This window comes from Pinus tabuliformis, chromosome J (genome assembly GCF_031772625.1).
Source record: "Pinus tabuliformis cultivar Carrire ecotype Pingquan chromosome J, CPIR1, whole genome shotgun sequence".
NCBI lineage: Eukaryota > Viridiplantae > Streptophyta > Pinopsida > Pinales > Pinaceae > Pinus > Pinus tabuliformis.
The window spans coordinates 1625809483-1625826324 of NC_142295.1; the positions used below are offsets into that span (position 1 = coordinate 1625809483).

The window sequence follows — 16842 nt, forward strand, 5'->3', positions numbered from 1 at the left end:
AGAACCCAGGCATCTCTCCACCTTTGAAAACAAGACACGTAAACATTGGCACTCAGGAAGAACCAAAGTTCGCGAATATTGGAGATTATTTTGACGATGCTATAATAGCCAAATTTGCTGAATTAGTTCGTGAGTACCAGGATCTCTTCCCCACTAGGTTTTCAGATTTAAAGGGCGTACTTAGCGATTTGCGTGTTATGCAAATCATATTGAAACTCGATGCGGAGCCTGTTAAACAGAGGCCTTATCGCCTTAATCCTAATTATAAGGAGAAGGTTTGCCAAGAGCTGGATAAAATGATGGATGTATGCATTATAGAACTTGTTGAAGAGTCTGATGGTAGTCCAAGAGAAGAAAAAAAAGGGCAAAATAAGGATCTACATAGATCTGCAAAAGCTGAATGATGCATGTGTTCATGATCCATTTCCAATGCCATTTACAGATGAAATGTTAGACAATGTTGGAGGGTAGTAGGCCTATTCCTTTATTGATGGGTTTTCCAGTTATCACCAAATTAAGATTGCACCAGAGGATCAAAGCAAAACCACCTTAGCAACAAAGTGGGGTTGCTTTCAGTACACTATTATGCCTTTTGGATTAAAGAATGTGCCTACAATATTTTCCCACGTAGTCATAGAAGCATTTAAAGAATTCATTCATAAGTTTCTGGAAGTATACTTTGATGACTAGACTGTGTTTGGATTGGTAAAATGTCATGTAGCAAGTTTGTGCCTTATGTTGGATACATGTTGAAGATACCAAATTACGCTAAATTTGAAAAAATGTATATTATGTGTTCCTTTTTGGATCTTGCTAGGTTATGTTGTGTGTAAGCAAGGATTGATGGTCGACCCTGCAAAGATCGTTGTAATTGTGAACTTGGAGGCCCCTAGGAACGTCAAGAAGTTGCGCATGACACTAGGACACACTGGATAATATAGAAAATTCATTAAAGCCTATGCTCAAATTACTATGCCTATGGGAAAAATGCTGACGAAGGATATGACATTCTGTTGGGATGAGGTATTCCAATGTAACTTAGATGTGTTAAAAGAAAAGATGGTGACTGCGCCAATCCTGGTATTTCCTGATTGGAAGAAGGAGTTTCATGTACATGTGGATGCTTCTTGCATTGCGCTGGGTTCAGTACTAAAACGGGCATGCGAAGGTGAACTTGACCATCATATAGCCTTCGCAAGTAGGAAGTTATCAAAGGTTGAAAAAAATTATTCAACAATAGAGCACGAGGGGTTGGACATGGTCTATGCACTGTATAAATTCAGGCATTCTCTGTTAAGGGACATTTCAAAATGTATACAGATCATTCTACCTTACAATACATGGTCAACAAGCCTCTGTTGGGGGGAAATATTTGTAGGTGGTTGTTATTATTTCAGGAATATGTTTTTGAAGTTATTGTGAAGCCTGGTCGATTGAACATCGGTCTAGACCACCTGTCAAGGATTGAAACAAGTGAAGAACCCAGTAATTTGGAGGAAGGGTTGCCGAACGCGAAACTCTTTATAGTACGTGTCGCAGATGACCATTTTGCTTACATTATTCAATTCTTAACTACAGGGATAGCGCCTGAAAGATATACAACTGAGGAGAAGAAAGAACTAGTCGTTCACACAACAAATTTTTCAGTCATTGCGAGACATTTGTACGGAATGGGGGCAATTGAAATAACGCAGAGATATGTGTCGTAATTTGAGCATGATAGTATTCTTTCTGAATCTCACGGTGGAGCTGTGGGAAGCCATTATGTAGGGAAATAAACCACGCAGAAGATTTTTCACGCAGGATTATGGTGGCCAACATTGCACGAGGATTCCAAAGCATACTATAAGGCATTCGATGCATGTCAATGAACTAGAAGACTATCGCGGAGGGATGAACTACTTCTACATCCTCAAGTATCTTTACAGGCATTTGAGAAGTGGGCAATCTATTTTATTGGGCCAATTCAACCACTTGGAAAGAAAACGAGCGCGCACTACATTATAACTGCTACGGAATATTTAACCAGATGGGTGGAAGCACAATTAGTGAAGGATTGCACAACAACTACTGCAGCAAAGTTCTTATTTGAATATGTCTTAACACAGTTTGGATGCTAGAAAATATTAATGAGTGATAGGGGAACACACTTTCTGAATGAAACAATTAGTGCAATGACAGATGAATTTCAAGTCTACCATCAGAAGAGCACACCATATCACCCGCAGGCAAATGGAACAGTCGAAGCTTTTAACAAAATTTTGGAGAAGGCATTGAGAAAGGTATTTAACACACAACGGAATGACTGGGATTTGCGCGTACCTACAGTACTATGGGCCTATGGGAAAACCTATAAAAAGCTAACAGGACAAACACCGTTTAGATTGGTCTATGGCGTCGAAGTAGTGATGCCTATGGAGTACATTGTACCTAGTTTGCGCATAGAAGCTTTGACAGATATGGTGGATCGCGAGGCTTTGGGGGAATGGCTCACGTAGCTAATGGAGTTAGAGGAGGACCTATTTCTAGCGGGATTCCACCAACAAGTGAAGAAGGAACGCAAAAAAGCATGGCATGTTCGCCATATCAAGCTTCACACTTTCAAGATAAATGATCTTGTGTTTTTATACAATAGCAAGTTCACCAATTTTCTGGGTAAATTCCAGATGCATTGGATAAGACCGGATATTGTCAAGGAAATTATAGAGGGTGGTGTAGTTCAATTTGCGAAGCTAAATGGTGAACAATGTTAGAAAATTATATATTATAGAGCAATGGAACACATAAAATATATTCCAGAAATATAAACACATAAAACACATAAAAAAAGTGAGGCATAGATATACGTGGTTCACCCAATTTGGGTTATGTCCATAGAGAAACACCCAATCCTTTCTTTTATATTATCCAGCAAAATGAAGAGATACAACCTACAACAAATCCGTTGTAGTTCCCTCTTCACTCTCACACAAACTCCTCTCTCTTTCTCGCTTAGAATACACATGTGCATAGAGTCTACAATACAATTCCCTCATATATAGCGAGGAGTTTCCTTCTAGGGAAAAAAAACCTAAATTAAACATAACTTCTACCATCAGATTTCTGCCTAATGAATGGTCCAGATTGACTACGAAATTACAACATTTTACAAGGCAATTTTACATCTATTTTTAGCTTCGGGGGCGCTACCCCCGATCCCCCATTGGCGAGGGGGGCGCTCTAAATAATCGTCGTCACCCCCCTGGAACCCCCTGGTGGCAAACATAAACGAGCAAAGTTGCAACCACATTACGAAATGGGGTCCAATGCGGCGATACCTCTGAATAAAGAAGATAATCAGGCTCCACGCCCAACAAAATTTTTCTAGGCAAAGTGAATGGGAGTCAGCTGAAGTTGTATATAGGGGATCCTACCCTTAAGCAATGAATATATGAATGCAGGATAGTCTTAGTGCTCCAAGCAATTGCAAGGGAGCACGAGACTATAAACTACACTACCCAGCTAGGGGGACAAGGTAGCAAACAGGCTGCACAAAAATTGACAAGGGTGCAACAGATGAAGCTGCGCTCAGAACACTATGCCATGGAGGAAGGCGTCATGCAACCTAGGCAAAAAATAGACATTGGGGTCACTACAGTTGATTGGACTGAGAAAATCCCATTAGGAGGCGCTGGTAGGCGTAAATTAAGGAGAAAAACTTTGAAAATTTACCGCCAAAGGTGTATTTATGACAAAGTTATGGAGGGAATGGTAAGATTTGAATCTGAAAATCACTATAATTATGTCATCTTGGTCTGCAAAGAAACACTTTTTTGTCTACGAATTTCTTGCATTCACCAAGAAGATTGGGAGGTTTTGTTCAAGCAACCAGAGCTTGCTCATTATTCTAATACATTGTGTGAGTTTCTTTGGAGAGGATATCTAAGCCTATGAGTTCTGAGGCCCTAGATTTGGAAGCAGTAGGCATAGAAGCTACACCAGCAATACCTACAGTGCCAAGGTCGCCTAGGCTAAAGCAATCTACTTCTAAGCCAAAGCAAAAGAAGTTGGTCGTCGAATCAGTGTGCCACTCACCCAGAAAGCATCCACAAGAGGTGTTGCAGAAGGGAAAAATGGACAAGAAAAAACAAGATTTTGTTCCCTTAGATCTAGACGAAGACGAACTCCGCCAAGGGATTGAGGAGTTGGATGTCGAGGACGCTGAACCAATCACTATGCTACCGACATATCTGCCTCCATGAAGAGGACAGAAGAAGGTGACCAAAGACCCTGATTTCAACAAATTTTCAATTGGTACACCATTACTCCCAGCTGAAGTTCCATTTGAGGGTACCCTCGTAGTGTGCATACCAACGATAAAGATGGAAGACGGGAACCTCGTCGACCAAGCGAAATTCCCGCATTTAGCAAAAAATCAGTATATGTCCCGCATATACTATGAAGATATAGGGGTCACGAAGTTGGAACCAATGAAATGGGTCAGAGGAGTTCAGCTGGTGGGACTATCACACATGCTATTCGTACCCAATTTTCACCACTCCAACATCAATACGATGTGTGTGCTAGTTGCTGACATTAGTGCATGATGGGTGTTTATGGCTAGGTGAGCCTATCCCCATCACAGATATGTTAATCCATAGGATTACTAAGCAACCCTATAAAGGAGTAGACCCGGAAAAGGAGTTTGCAGGCAAAACCAAGGAAAAACAACTTGCAGACTGCATGAAGACCAAGTTCAAGCTTGTAAAGGGAAAGCGTGGATATTCTATCTGCTCCATAAAAGACCAGGCGATACATTTATTAGTGCAGATCCTAGCAGGAAAGATAATGTGGAAGTGTCGTGCGGATGAAGTGTCCGCGTCGATCATTTCATTAGCAGTGCAGTCTGCAAATTGGGTCCAATATAACTGGGCCTAGTGTCTCGATAGAGAATTTTTGGCAAACTGTCGTGAGGTGCAAGAGAAGATCCAGTCATTCCACTATTCTTGGCTCTTATTGCTAATCGTTTTGGTGGCATGGAGGCTTCCGGAGGACAATCAGTTCCCTTCACTGAATGAGACCCTCCTAAAGGCAACGAAGTTCACTTCACTGTGGCAGACAAAAGATGCGAAACACAGTACATAATCCAAGGTTTTTTGGGTGTTCATGGGGATGGATATTTGCATGGCTATAAACTAGAGGCCAAGGTTATCTCCCACCTTATTCGAGCAACTAAGGGTCTTTGCAGAATTTAAGGCAGACTTTCACAATGTTTGGATCTGCCTGAGGAGAGTCCCTCAAGAGGTATGACACAAGCTGCCATACTTAGTGGTCGACACAGATGTACAGGAGGTTGTGGGTGGATTCCAGCAGAGTGGCACGAGGCTACCCAATTGGATTTCGGGACAAGTAAAGTAGGAGAAATCTCCTCTGCATAGACCTCTGCTGTGAAAAAGAGGAAAGAAAAAGAGCAGGCAGTCGTGCAGGAGAAGGTTTCCCAGCAAAAGAAAGAAGTCACTGAAAACTCCGCTACAGAGACAGCACACGCTGCAAAGGAGCGTGCAGACAAGGAACATACAGAAAAGGATAAAGCATCAGCTTCCCCTCATACCACAGAGCGGGAGCTATCTGCGCAGGGCAATGATGGGGGTGAGGAGGTGTTAAACCCTTTTAAATTCCAGAGGTGCGCCAAAGAGACAGCGACAACTCTGCGAAAGAAGTGAAAATCAGATAAACAATCGCAGGTGGACCCTCTTGTGCTAACAGAGGTCGATTTAGATGAGATCAACGACAAGGTTCACAATACTACATCTGAGCTATGGTTGCACTTTGAGCAGCAATATATGCAGACATTGGGGAGTGTCCAAAAGGATCTACGCGAGCTGCAGATCTAGACCGGTAGGATCCAGGCGAGCGTTGGACAAGCAAGCGCGGTGCAAGCGGGCCTGACTCAAGCGAGCACGAGTGTCCCAGAAGTGGAACGGACATTGGACCTAAGGATCATTCCTTTACCAGAAGGATCATTTCAAGCAGATAACCATGAAGACTACAACATGCTAGAAAAGATCAAGGATATTTGGATCAATGTGGTCGTGTTGCCACTCTAGGCCCTCCACACATTGCATCAGGGGGTCTCAGATGAGTTGCAGATCAGGGAGGAGCATGCCCTCGTGGTCCTTAGTGAATGTAAAATCAACAATCTACAGATGTACGACGAGAAAACATAGGCGCTAAAAGAGAAAGAGGAAATGCAAGCGCGAAGCACAAACCTTGAGTCAATAATTGAACAAGCATGTCAAACAGCTCTAGAATTGCATATCCCAGATGCTGCACAGGCCAAGACAAAATTCAGGAAATTAGTTGTTGTGTTGTACAAAGCCAAAGATGAGGTTAGGCAAGTCACTTTCAAGTTCCATATGAAGATATCCGAACTCCAGCTGAAGCTTCAACCAACCACACTGCCAGAAGTTCGGGAACAAAGAGGTGCAACTATAAGAGAATTAATGGGTCAACTAACTGTCGCAGTTCATGGTTGCGACCAGCGATTCAATCAGGAAATGGGCCTATGGGATACATTGCAGGAGGACCCTAAGCTGCAACAGTTGAAGACAGAGATCAGGGAAGTGCAGCAAAAATATGATGAAATCAGTACGACTGCACAGACGTTGGCACCAGTGTAGTGCTTTGCCCACTTGTAGGAAGGCAAGGAGATTCAGATGTAGATCCAGGAGTCACAGAAAAAGTATCCCCTACTAAGAGACTGACTTCAGCTTTGGACAGAGGAAGCCAACCAAATTTCACAGAATATTCATGAAAAGTTGAAGGCCATGCAACGGACCCAACAGACAACGCAACTCATAGTGGAGGGGCCAACCATAGCGAAATTGATCCAGGAGGTACTACAAGCAACAATACAGAGTATTGCAAAGCTTCAAACATTGACCAAGGCATTAAACGAACTCTGCCAGGAAGTGGACCAACCAGTTGAGTGACTCAAGGGAGAGTCACAATCTTTGTGTTGGGGGCTATTGGGATGGGGTCCCCAGGGGTATAATTGAATTATTTTAGTAATTTTTTGTAAAGAATTTTGTAAAGAATGTAAAGTCCCCACAAAATATGGATGCGGAGCGCGTAGCTAGTCAAGAGTCACAGGGGCCTTAGCCCCTTGTTTGGATAAGTGATAGGCAATTTTGAAGACTCACCCATGAACCGAGGGCCATGGTATTGTATTAGAAAAGCTACAAATAGTTGAGTCATATGAGTATTAGAGATAACTTTTGATGGATAAGATAAGAGAGATGAATGAAGGAATGATGTTGTAGGGGTTTGATAGACAAGAAGGTTTGTTCCTGTCAGTAGTGAAGGAAAGGCTCCACAGTTGAGTGCGCGGAGGCCTGGAAGAGTCCACAACTGAGTGCGTGGACCCGTGCAGTTGAGTGCGTAGGATAGTTGAAGTCTGTACTGGAAATATTCTGATTAATAAAGATTGATATTGGGTTGGAAATACTTGAATCTTTCTCTTTAATTGTTATGTCACTTTCACTGTTGTTTCTGTAATCCAATGTGTTTTCTCTGTGTGAATCGGGTTAAGTGAACATGTTTATGCTTAACAAGATGATTGAATGATATTCGTGAAGATATAAATCTATTTAGGGTTAGTTTCAGATAAGAAAGATAGGTCTGCGTGATGACATATCTAGATCTCATAAGCCCTAGAAAACCTGTCCAGTTGCACAAAATTAGTAGACATATCCTGTTATGGCCTGAATAACACAATTGGCTGGCCTTGAAGTTACCGAGGGCCAAATTAGTATTTTTAAATCTATCGGAAGGTAAGATCTGTGCAGAAGCAGATCTAAGGCACTGAAGGACATCACACTAGTCTCTGGATGTAGAAACTTGGTTCTTACATCCCCCAATATTGCTTCGGGTGAGACTGTGACCCGCGCTACGTAGGTTGCTGCCGAAAGGGCCATCAATGTAGGGCTTTTTTGGTTGGCGCAACTTACTCTAAGCCTGGGTCGGGACCCCTTAAGCCAATAGAAAGTATGTTTCTTCGATGGTATATGCAGCCTATAAAGAACTGTGAGACAACCCATTTCGTTCGAGCCTATATAAAAAAATTGCTAGAGAGGATGCAAGGAAAAACAACCTAGTCCTAAAAGGATAATTCCAAGGGATTCCAGAGAGTAATTATTCCTCTAACACTTCCTTTGGTGTACAAAGTGATTGCTTCACACCCTTCCAGCATCAGTTAGCTATTATATAGACCTTCTCACCAAAGATTTTAGTTTCTCGAAGCATAAATATAGAGATAGTTTCCTTGCTTATTCTTTCTTTAAGATACCTTTGTTTACCTTGGTTGTTGATTCCATGGATGTTCTAAGATATTATTTCATTAGATAAGACATTTGAGGGAGGAAAACACCTCCAGTAACACTTCTACCTGACTAGAATTCACCAAATGGTCTTTGACCACCTAGATTAAGGCTTGGGTTAACCGTCTTGCCCTTTTCTTTAAATATGTATGCATGTATCATTTTCCCTTTATGCCTTTAGTATGAACTCCAAATCCTCTAGTTGACATTTCTAACTCTCTTTCATTTACCTCTTTTGAATATTCAGTTTGAGATAGGGAATTGAGCTAACTAGAGTTTGGATATGGTAGTAGGATCTTTTTTACTCCATTCTTTCTATAGATTTGCAACCAATTGGTCATCATGACTTAAAGTCTTGGTTTCCTCCTCAACATCCATATCCATTTCTTCTTGCTCAGGGGTTCCCTCCATGGTCGAGGTTTCAAGAAGCATTTATTTTGTTTTTCACTTTAGAATAGGTTGAGGTTAGGCCTCTCCCACATTCAAGTCAAAATTCATAATATCTTAAGCCAACTCAATATCTTCATTGGGATGTCACAACATCATGAACTTGTTTTGGTTTAGAGAAGGAATATCCTTTGTGGGACCTTGTGAATTTCTAAGGCTCCTTCTTCAGTGGCCATAGTTTGAAAACCATCCAAAATGAATTTATGATTCTCCATCTATAGTTATACTTGGCTAATCAGGAACTCTTTAAATAAATGTTCATACTCGCGACACAGATGGCATCAGAAGGGCTAGGCTCATAGTCTAAGGGTTGGCGCCAAGTTTCATCCTGATAGGAAATCTTGATAGATTCTAGGAGAGGCTGGGAAATATTCATATACACATTATTTATGGCATAATATGAGGTATATCATCCACGATTGGTTACCTCAAAAATCTTAACAAAATATCCTATGGAGTTTCCAATGCCTTTGAGTATCTTCGGTCCCATAATTCTTACGGAGAGAAAACAATCTTACCCAAACCAGAGCCGCTAAAAACTATTATTTTTTGGGGTTAAGTCGCTCCTCCCAAATCTAATGAAAATACATGCATTGTTATAGAAATATGGGCCATTTTAAAGCACCTAATTTCTATCTTCTAGATTGGAAAATATAATCGTAAAGAATCCATTAGGAACTAATTTTAGGTTGATTTGGTCCTTTTGTTGCCATTTGATTCAGATCCACTTAGCCAGGTCTTTCTTCGAAGGTCGTACCCTAATAAATTTGTAGATGAGGGCCTGATATTTCGTGTATTGAATGTAGCCCTCTAATCTATTAGATCAAACCTTGTATTTGGGGTTAGTTGCAGCTTGAGGTAGAAAACTACTTTTGAAGCGCGATTTCCATTGAGCTCCCTAGATTGTATTCTCCCAATTATTTCCTTCCACATGATTAGCTCATAACCCACCGACATTTGACTGGTTTTCCCGAGTAACTAGTTTATAAGAGGGGTTTGCATCCCTCCTCACATTGACATTTATTAAGTAAATGAGAATCATCTGAAAATATACTTACCAAATATAATACAGAACTTAGCTAAAGATAGATCACGGTAACAAAATCAAGGTTTGCAAAAAAAATCTGGAAGATCAAAATCCTAATGCTAGCAAAACTCTCAATTTTTTTAAATACACATCAATATTCAAAGTTCATGTTATTGAGTTTATTATTAAATATTAATTTATCATGACATTTATTTATATGTCAATGACATCACTATCGGTTAGTTTGGTATTCATTTTTTATCTCATTAATGTAAAGAAAATTTAAGATTAAAGTGTTTAAAATTATATTTTATCTTTTCATTTGAAAACTTTTCCAATTTAAAATGTTAATAGTCACCTTTGTTTTAAAATGCAATTTGAACTTGATTTTTTTTTATTGGATTAATAATTAAAAAAATGCCAAATTTGAAATAGGAAAAAGATGTGTAATTTATTAAAAGCTTAAATATGAAGTTAATAGATAACATTTAAAAACTTATTAATAACAAAAAAATATCATTCAATCTCCATGTTAAATATATATATTTTTTAATATTAAATATATTTGTAAAGAAAGTAAAAAAAATATTATTACAGGGAAAGACACTTTTTACAGTCCTTATGAGGGATATGTATAATTCCTCCATCCTCATCATGGAGTTAACAAATAACATTCAAAAAATTAATAACAAAAAGTATTTTAAAGTTGGACATTAAATTATATATGTATATATTTAATAATAAAAAGTATTTTAAAGTTAGACATTAAATTATATATATATATATATATATATATATATATATATATATATATTCAAAATCTAACGATACAATTTTAGATGAAATTGTAATTTTTAAAATTTGTTTTTGATGCATAAATGAATTCAATGACCTTAAAAACCATTGGGGCACATATTGTACTCTAGCAAATCTAACCATTCTAACAAACTTAGTGGATGTATGGCAAAATTGACTAGAAAATATGTCCCAAAAAAGAGTCAAAATTTAGAAGGGTTAGGGTATGACTATATATAAAGAGCAACTGAAAGTAAAAAAGTGTTTATAATTAAAAGATTTCAATAGTGTGTTACTCAATAAAAGATTTAATTCTTCTTGGTGCATGGTGGTTTAAATATTTTAATAATGTGTTGCTCAGTATGAGAAAAATATGTAGTTTCTTTTGTGCTCAACATGAATGTGACAGACTACCTTTTAAAGACTAGCATAAATCCATCTTGACTTGGCATGTATCTTTTAAAGACTAGCATAAATCCATCTTGACTTGGCATCCATCATGCGCCAAAAGGGATCAAAATTTAAAGAAATGTTTGCACCTCTAAGGATTAGATCACTCTTGATAAATTTAGAATTAAGATGTATCTACCTTAGTAGAGATATAAAAGCCAAAATAAATCAAAGCAAAGAAGAATTTTCTAAAAAACACATCAACCAGATTCTAATTTTTTTAATGACCTTATCAATAAAGAATGTACTCAATATAATCAAATTTATTTTATGTAGTAGAAAAATGCACAATGTACATAGAGAACCAATAATAAAATGTAATACAAAAAACCAATAAACTGTCCAAAAATGTAATACAAAAAACCAATAAACTGTCACTTGGACATAGCTAAGATGGTTGAGAGTAAAATGGTTGAGAGAAATATTGTTGTGTTTCTCACCCTAATTTAATATTAGGGTGATAATTTAATATTAGGGTGATATGTTTGAGTTAATAATAAATATATCCTTATAATTACTTTTTCAAGTCTTAATACTCTAATTGGCCTTAATACTCTAATTGGCCTTAATACTCTAATTGGCATGGCATGCCTAATAAAAGCCGGTTTTGCAAACAATAAATTAAAACAACAAACCAATAAAAATTAAAACAACAAGCCGGTTTTGCAAACAATAAATTAAAACAACAAACCAATAAAAAGATGGTTTTGCAAACTTACAATAAGTTAAAACAAAAAATTTATATAAAATTTATATATATATATATATATAAGGAATGTAAATGTTCCGGTGAGGATTAATATCACACCTTTGTTATAAAATTTTCATAGAAGTTGGATATTAGTTTGATTTTCAATGTTACAAACTTTTTGGCATTCATGTTGCCACATTTTAGAAGTCCCAATTGCAAACATTTTAGAAGTCCCAATTTTTGCAAGTTGAATGATTATATATTATCCTAAAAAGCATGATGGAAGTAATGTCGTCTTCAAATAAACCAATTTGCACTTATACTTCATAACAATGTCATCTTCAAAGAAATCAAAAAAGCATGAATGTCATCTTCAAAGAAATCAAAAAAGCATGATGGAAGTAATGTCGTCTTCAAATAAACCAATTTGCACTTCATAACAATGTCATCTTCAAAGAAATCAACTTGTAGTTATAGTTCATAACAGTATCATGTCAATTCCGGATCGCGTGAAACATAAGACAGTAAGATGCACACCCCACAACACAAAACCTTTGTATTAATAAAAAACCTCGGATAACATTTTTAGTAAAAGCTGGATTCATGGCCTCCTCATCGCATTTCATTATTCACCCAGATCCTGTACTTACAAGCTGACATTCATTCCAACAACTTCGGACTGCTTCGGTAAAAGGTGATCAAGAAAAGTTTCTAACACGGCTCGGGAGGATAAGAAACAGGTAGAGCGGAACTTGAGTTTCAGAGAGGCTGCTCTTTCTCTTAACTGGGCTCCATGCTCGCTTTCCATTAACAACTTCACTCCATGTCCAATTTCCTTCCTGCTCGCAAGCCCATTCTGTGTTGGCTTGTCGATCATGGCCGCAATCTGGAGGTCCTTGACGAGCAATTTGGCATTGTAGTGCTGATCTCCTCTGATGGGCCATGCCAAGATGGGAACACCGTGGCCGATGCTTTCTACTGTGGAATTCCACCCACAGTGCGACAGAAATCCTCCAGTGGAGGGGTGCGAGAGTATGAGCAGCTGAGGCGCCCAACCACGAATTATCAAACCCAGTCCCTCGATTCGATCTTCGAAACCCTCGGGAAGCATATCCTCTGCCCCTTCTCCTTCACTATTACCCTGATCACAGGGAGGATGATCAGGAGGGGGAGGACGATCATGGTAGTGATCCTGTACGACCCAAATGAATGGCTTCTGCGCAGCTTCCAGTCCAAGAGCGAGCTCTCTGGTCTCTTCAACGGAGGGTCCGACTTCGCTACCGAAAGAAACGAAGAGAACAGATGCAGGCGCCTTGGAATTCAACCATTCCAGACATTGCTCTTCATCGATACTGCTTTTCTTGCCGCGGATTGCGCCATCATGCGTTACAGTGGTACCTGACCCCGACTGATCTAAAAAAGACGAAGCGGGCAGAAAAGGCCCTGCCGCCCAGATGGGTATCTCTATTTCCTTACCTATGTATTCAATGAACGGAGATTCCAGCTCCTCGCACGTGTTGACCAAAGTCCCCACGCAGTCTTTGATCCCATTCATCCATGGCGGAGAATGGGATTTCGATCCAGGAGGACGAGGCGGAGGCCTTCGTCCAGGCGGAAATTTGGGCTTGGAACCTTGAGGCCCAGCTGCAGGAGGAGGTGGATGCCCTCGTCCAGGCGGTGGAGGAGGACCACCACCTCCAGGAGGAAAGGGAGGAGATATATGCTGCAAATCGGAGGGAGTAATAGACATGGACGGAGGGAAACCAGGGACTAAGAATGCGGCCTGCTTGTCATCATGTTGAAGTTGATCAAGAGAGCTTCGGTGCTTCCAGATTGCATATTCGAAGGCCAAAGAACAGGCCCCAGAAGTGAAGAACGAGACTCTGGGAATACCCAATTTTTTGCACAATTCGGGTACCCATCCCATCATAACGTCGCCGATGATGCAGAGAGGTGGAGTTGAGAGCTTCTTCTGTAGAATCTCTTCCATGGCCTTCTGCTGCTGCTGCTCCATATGATCGTGACCATGGTGATCAGGATGTGGTACTGAATCCCCCAACTCCTCCTCCTCCTCGGATTCCAATTCGATGAATGTGATGCGAAGGCCCGAGGAGGAGGACTGATCGGCTACAGTGCGTAAAGTAGCAGAAACGGAAGAGTCCGCTATAATTGTAATGTGCAGACCTCGAGCTGCAAGTCTCTTGCAAAGCTCAATGCAGGGGAAGACATGACCCTGCCCGCTGAAGGGAATCACCACTATTTCAGCTCCTCCTTCCGCCATATTTTTGGAGATCGATAATCGTTTTTACCTTACATCCATATATATATACTCTGATGGACTGATTGATCCATGATGGCTTAAGGACGAAGCAATGTGTGGAAAGCGTGTTTCCCTTGGCTGCCTGGGGAATTTTGAATGGTAGCTAGAGAATTATATATTCGTCTGAGAGCGGTGGAGTCGAGATACCATCTACACGTGTAGTGGCAGTTCGCAGGCCGTGTTGCTTCCGACAATAGGTATTCTAGTAAAAAGATCTCCGACGTATACCATCTACACGTGTAGTGGCAGTTCGCAGGCCGTGTTGCTTCCGACAATAGGTATTCTAGTAAAAAGATCTCCGACGTACACCGACACATGTTTGTATGCTTTGATGACATTCCATGAAAAATGCCATCTGTACAATTGCCAAACAAGGCGTTCCTTTCAAAAACCGAATTTGGAAACGGTATGGATAACTAACTTTTGTCTAACATGTCTTTGAAATTTGAGTCCTTCGTTATGGATAATTACTTATTTTGTTGATGTTACATTTGAAAAGATAAGTATTTTCTATTTAACTTGTTAGTTGTTTGTTTATATCGTAAATTGTTTTAATTTTAGTTATGTAGGACCTGAGCATGAGTGTCATTGTGATATTTTGTTTATTATTATTTATGGTTTATAAAATAAAAAAGATGGATAGCAACGTCACTGCTAGTCCCTGTTACGGTAAGAGTAAGACCGGAAACATCTATAAGACCAGTAGCACCGATTACTTGCAGCGGTAATTCCAAAAAAGCAAGTGCTGATATGGCAAGAGCGCCTGATTGAATAGCAGAAAGACAAATTATGGATATTTTAAGAACACCAGGTAAGCATTCCATTAGCTTGAAACTATTTGTCCACTAATAGTTACTTCAGGCAATGATGTGACCGCCTGTTATCAGGTGTTGACCGCCGAAGGCTCAGGTTTTTATTTCAGTCGGGGCATATAGCTTAGCAGTTAGAGCGTTTATCAGGTCGCAGGGTTCGAGTCCCGCTATGCCCATAGCCGTCGCAACATAGTTGGGCTATACAAATATTATTATTATAAAAACCATGACACAATTATATACCCCTAGACTCCGCACTCATTAGATTGGTGTTGCGCTCGCTGTTGCGCTCGTGCTTCCCATTTGGCAAACAGGTCTGGGCACCGTAGCATGGCCGGTATTTCGGCACATAGTTATATAGTAATAACTGCCATGGCGTGGCGAAGGCGGAAAATAAGAGCTGCCTATCCAGCGGGCGCCAGATGGTTGGCCGATTATCCAGTTGTACTTCAGCAGGATCGAGTATAGGTCCCGAGATAAAGAATAGAATTATTCCCTATCGCCTTACCCTGCCAGTAAGATGGTTGGACACCTGGAGGGGCAGTTTGCCTTTGCGCTATTTGACAGATGCACGAAAATGAAAATTGTGTTTGCAGTTATTCATGCAGTTATTGCATGCCACCCACTTGTCCTGTACCTTTTGCCATTTTAAGCATTTCTACATAGCCCTTCTCTGGTTTGGAATGGACGGAATGGACACTCCCGACCTGATCTGACGACAAAAGTCTTGACTTCATGAAGACGGTTCGAGAGTATGCCTTCCACGGCCTTGCCAGATATGTTTGGACGGAACCCAAGACAGGTTGCAGGTCGGGCGCTGCAGATACAACAGAGTTGTGAATTGAGATTCTGGTGTTTTGGTTGGGGTCTGCTCTTCCCCCAGCTGTAATTGAATTCATCTGCCTAAGGAAAATTTTGTCTTTAAATTATGTTCCGTATGTATCTTTTGGCACTGACTTGTCTTTCAAATTTTTCTTCCATTACCAAGTGGGGAGAGAAGATTATTAAACTTTTAGTGGTGAATTTTTTCTGTAGATTGTACATTTCCAGCGCCTGGATAAGCCGAAGGAAGATGATTTTTGTTTGGAACTATAAGTGATTCGAACCTTGGTCTCTATAATTGATGCAGGGAGGGAATTATGTTGATTTATATCTTTGAAGTTAAAATGACAACGATGCCGCGTTGCCGAAGATGAAGTCAGCGGTGCAAATTTTTTTGGTGTGCAGGGATTGAATCTCCTTTTTTTCCAGCAAACGTCATTTAAACACCAAAGATCCTAATTTTCTGAACCCTTTGAAATCCCTTTGCATACAGCGAAGACCAGAGGTAAATTCATGCTTCGAGACCGTGCTTATCATCATTTGTTTTCCCCAATTAGATGAATATCACAATATTTGTGTTACTTCCAAAGTTTTGTTGAGAGCTGAATTCTGCAAACAGGTGGAGGTCGAAGTGATGATTGTAGGAGTCAAGGACAAAGTGTTAGATAACTAATAACTTAAACAGCGATTCTGCATGCGGAAAGAACTGAAAAGAATCACTGAAACTTAATACCCAGGGATACGGGTTACCTCCAGCCATTGGTGATGTTTTGATGAAGGCCACAGTCCACTTGCCTGCTACTTCTTCAGCACTCCAGCTTCAATCCAAGCAAAAGAAAAAGAACACAAGAATTCTGAAGGCACTTCCAAGCTCTGCTATCTCAGCTAGATGGTGTAGAACTGAAGGGGGTTTGAGATATGAGCTTGGGGACCAAACAGATGAACATATAGCTAAGCTTCCATCAAGCTTCTAAAAGCTATGTGTTAGAAAAACCACAAATCAAGGTAGAGATCAGATCAAAGTGATGGACCACTTTAGTAGCTCCCAATTATAAATTTAGTAATTGCAGTTGATTTTCTTAACTTAAGGAAACTACTGCAGTTGGTTTCCATAAGTTAAG

General features: G+C 39.9%; 1 protein-coding gene across 1 annotated transcript; it reads right to left on the reverse strand.

Annotated features, from left to right (window-relative positions):
* Positions 1-12297: 12297 nt before the first annotated feature.
* Positions 12298-14172, reverse strand: LOC149233720 (UDP-glycosyltransferase 73C6-like). Its single transcript, XM_089379834.1, has one exon. It carries the CDS (start codon positions 14046-14048, stop codon positions 12414-12416), a length of 1635 nt encoding a protein of 544 aa, XP_089235960.1. The 5' UTR covers positions 14049-14172; the 3' UTR covers positions 12298-12413.
* Between the last annotated feature and the right edge of the window lie 2670 nt (positions 14173-16842).

Coding starts and splice junctions, on each gene's coding strand:
- LOC149233720 (XM_089379834.1), bottom strand. CDS start 14,048: ATGGCGGAAGGAGGAGCTGAAATAGTGGTGATTCCCTTCAGCGGGCAG.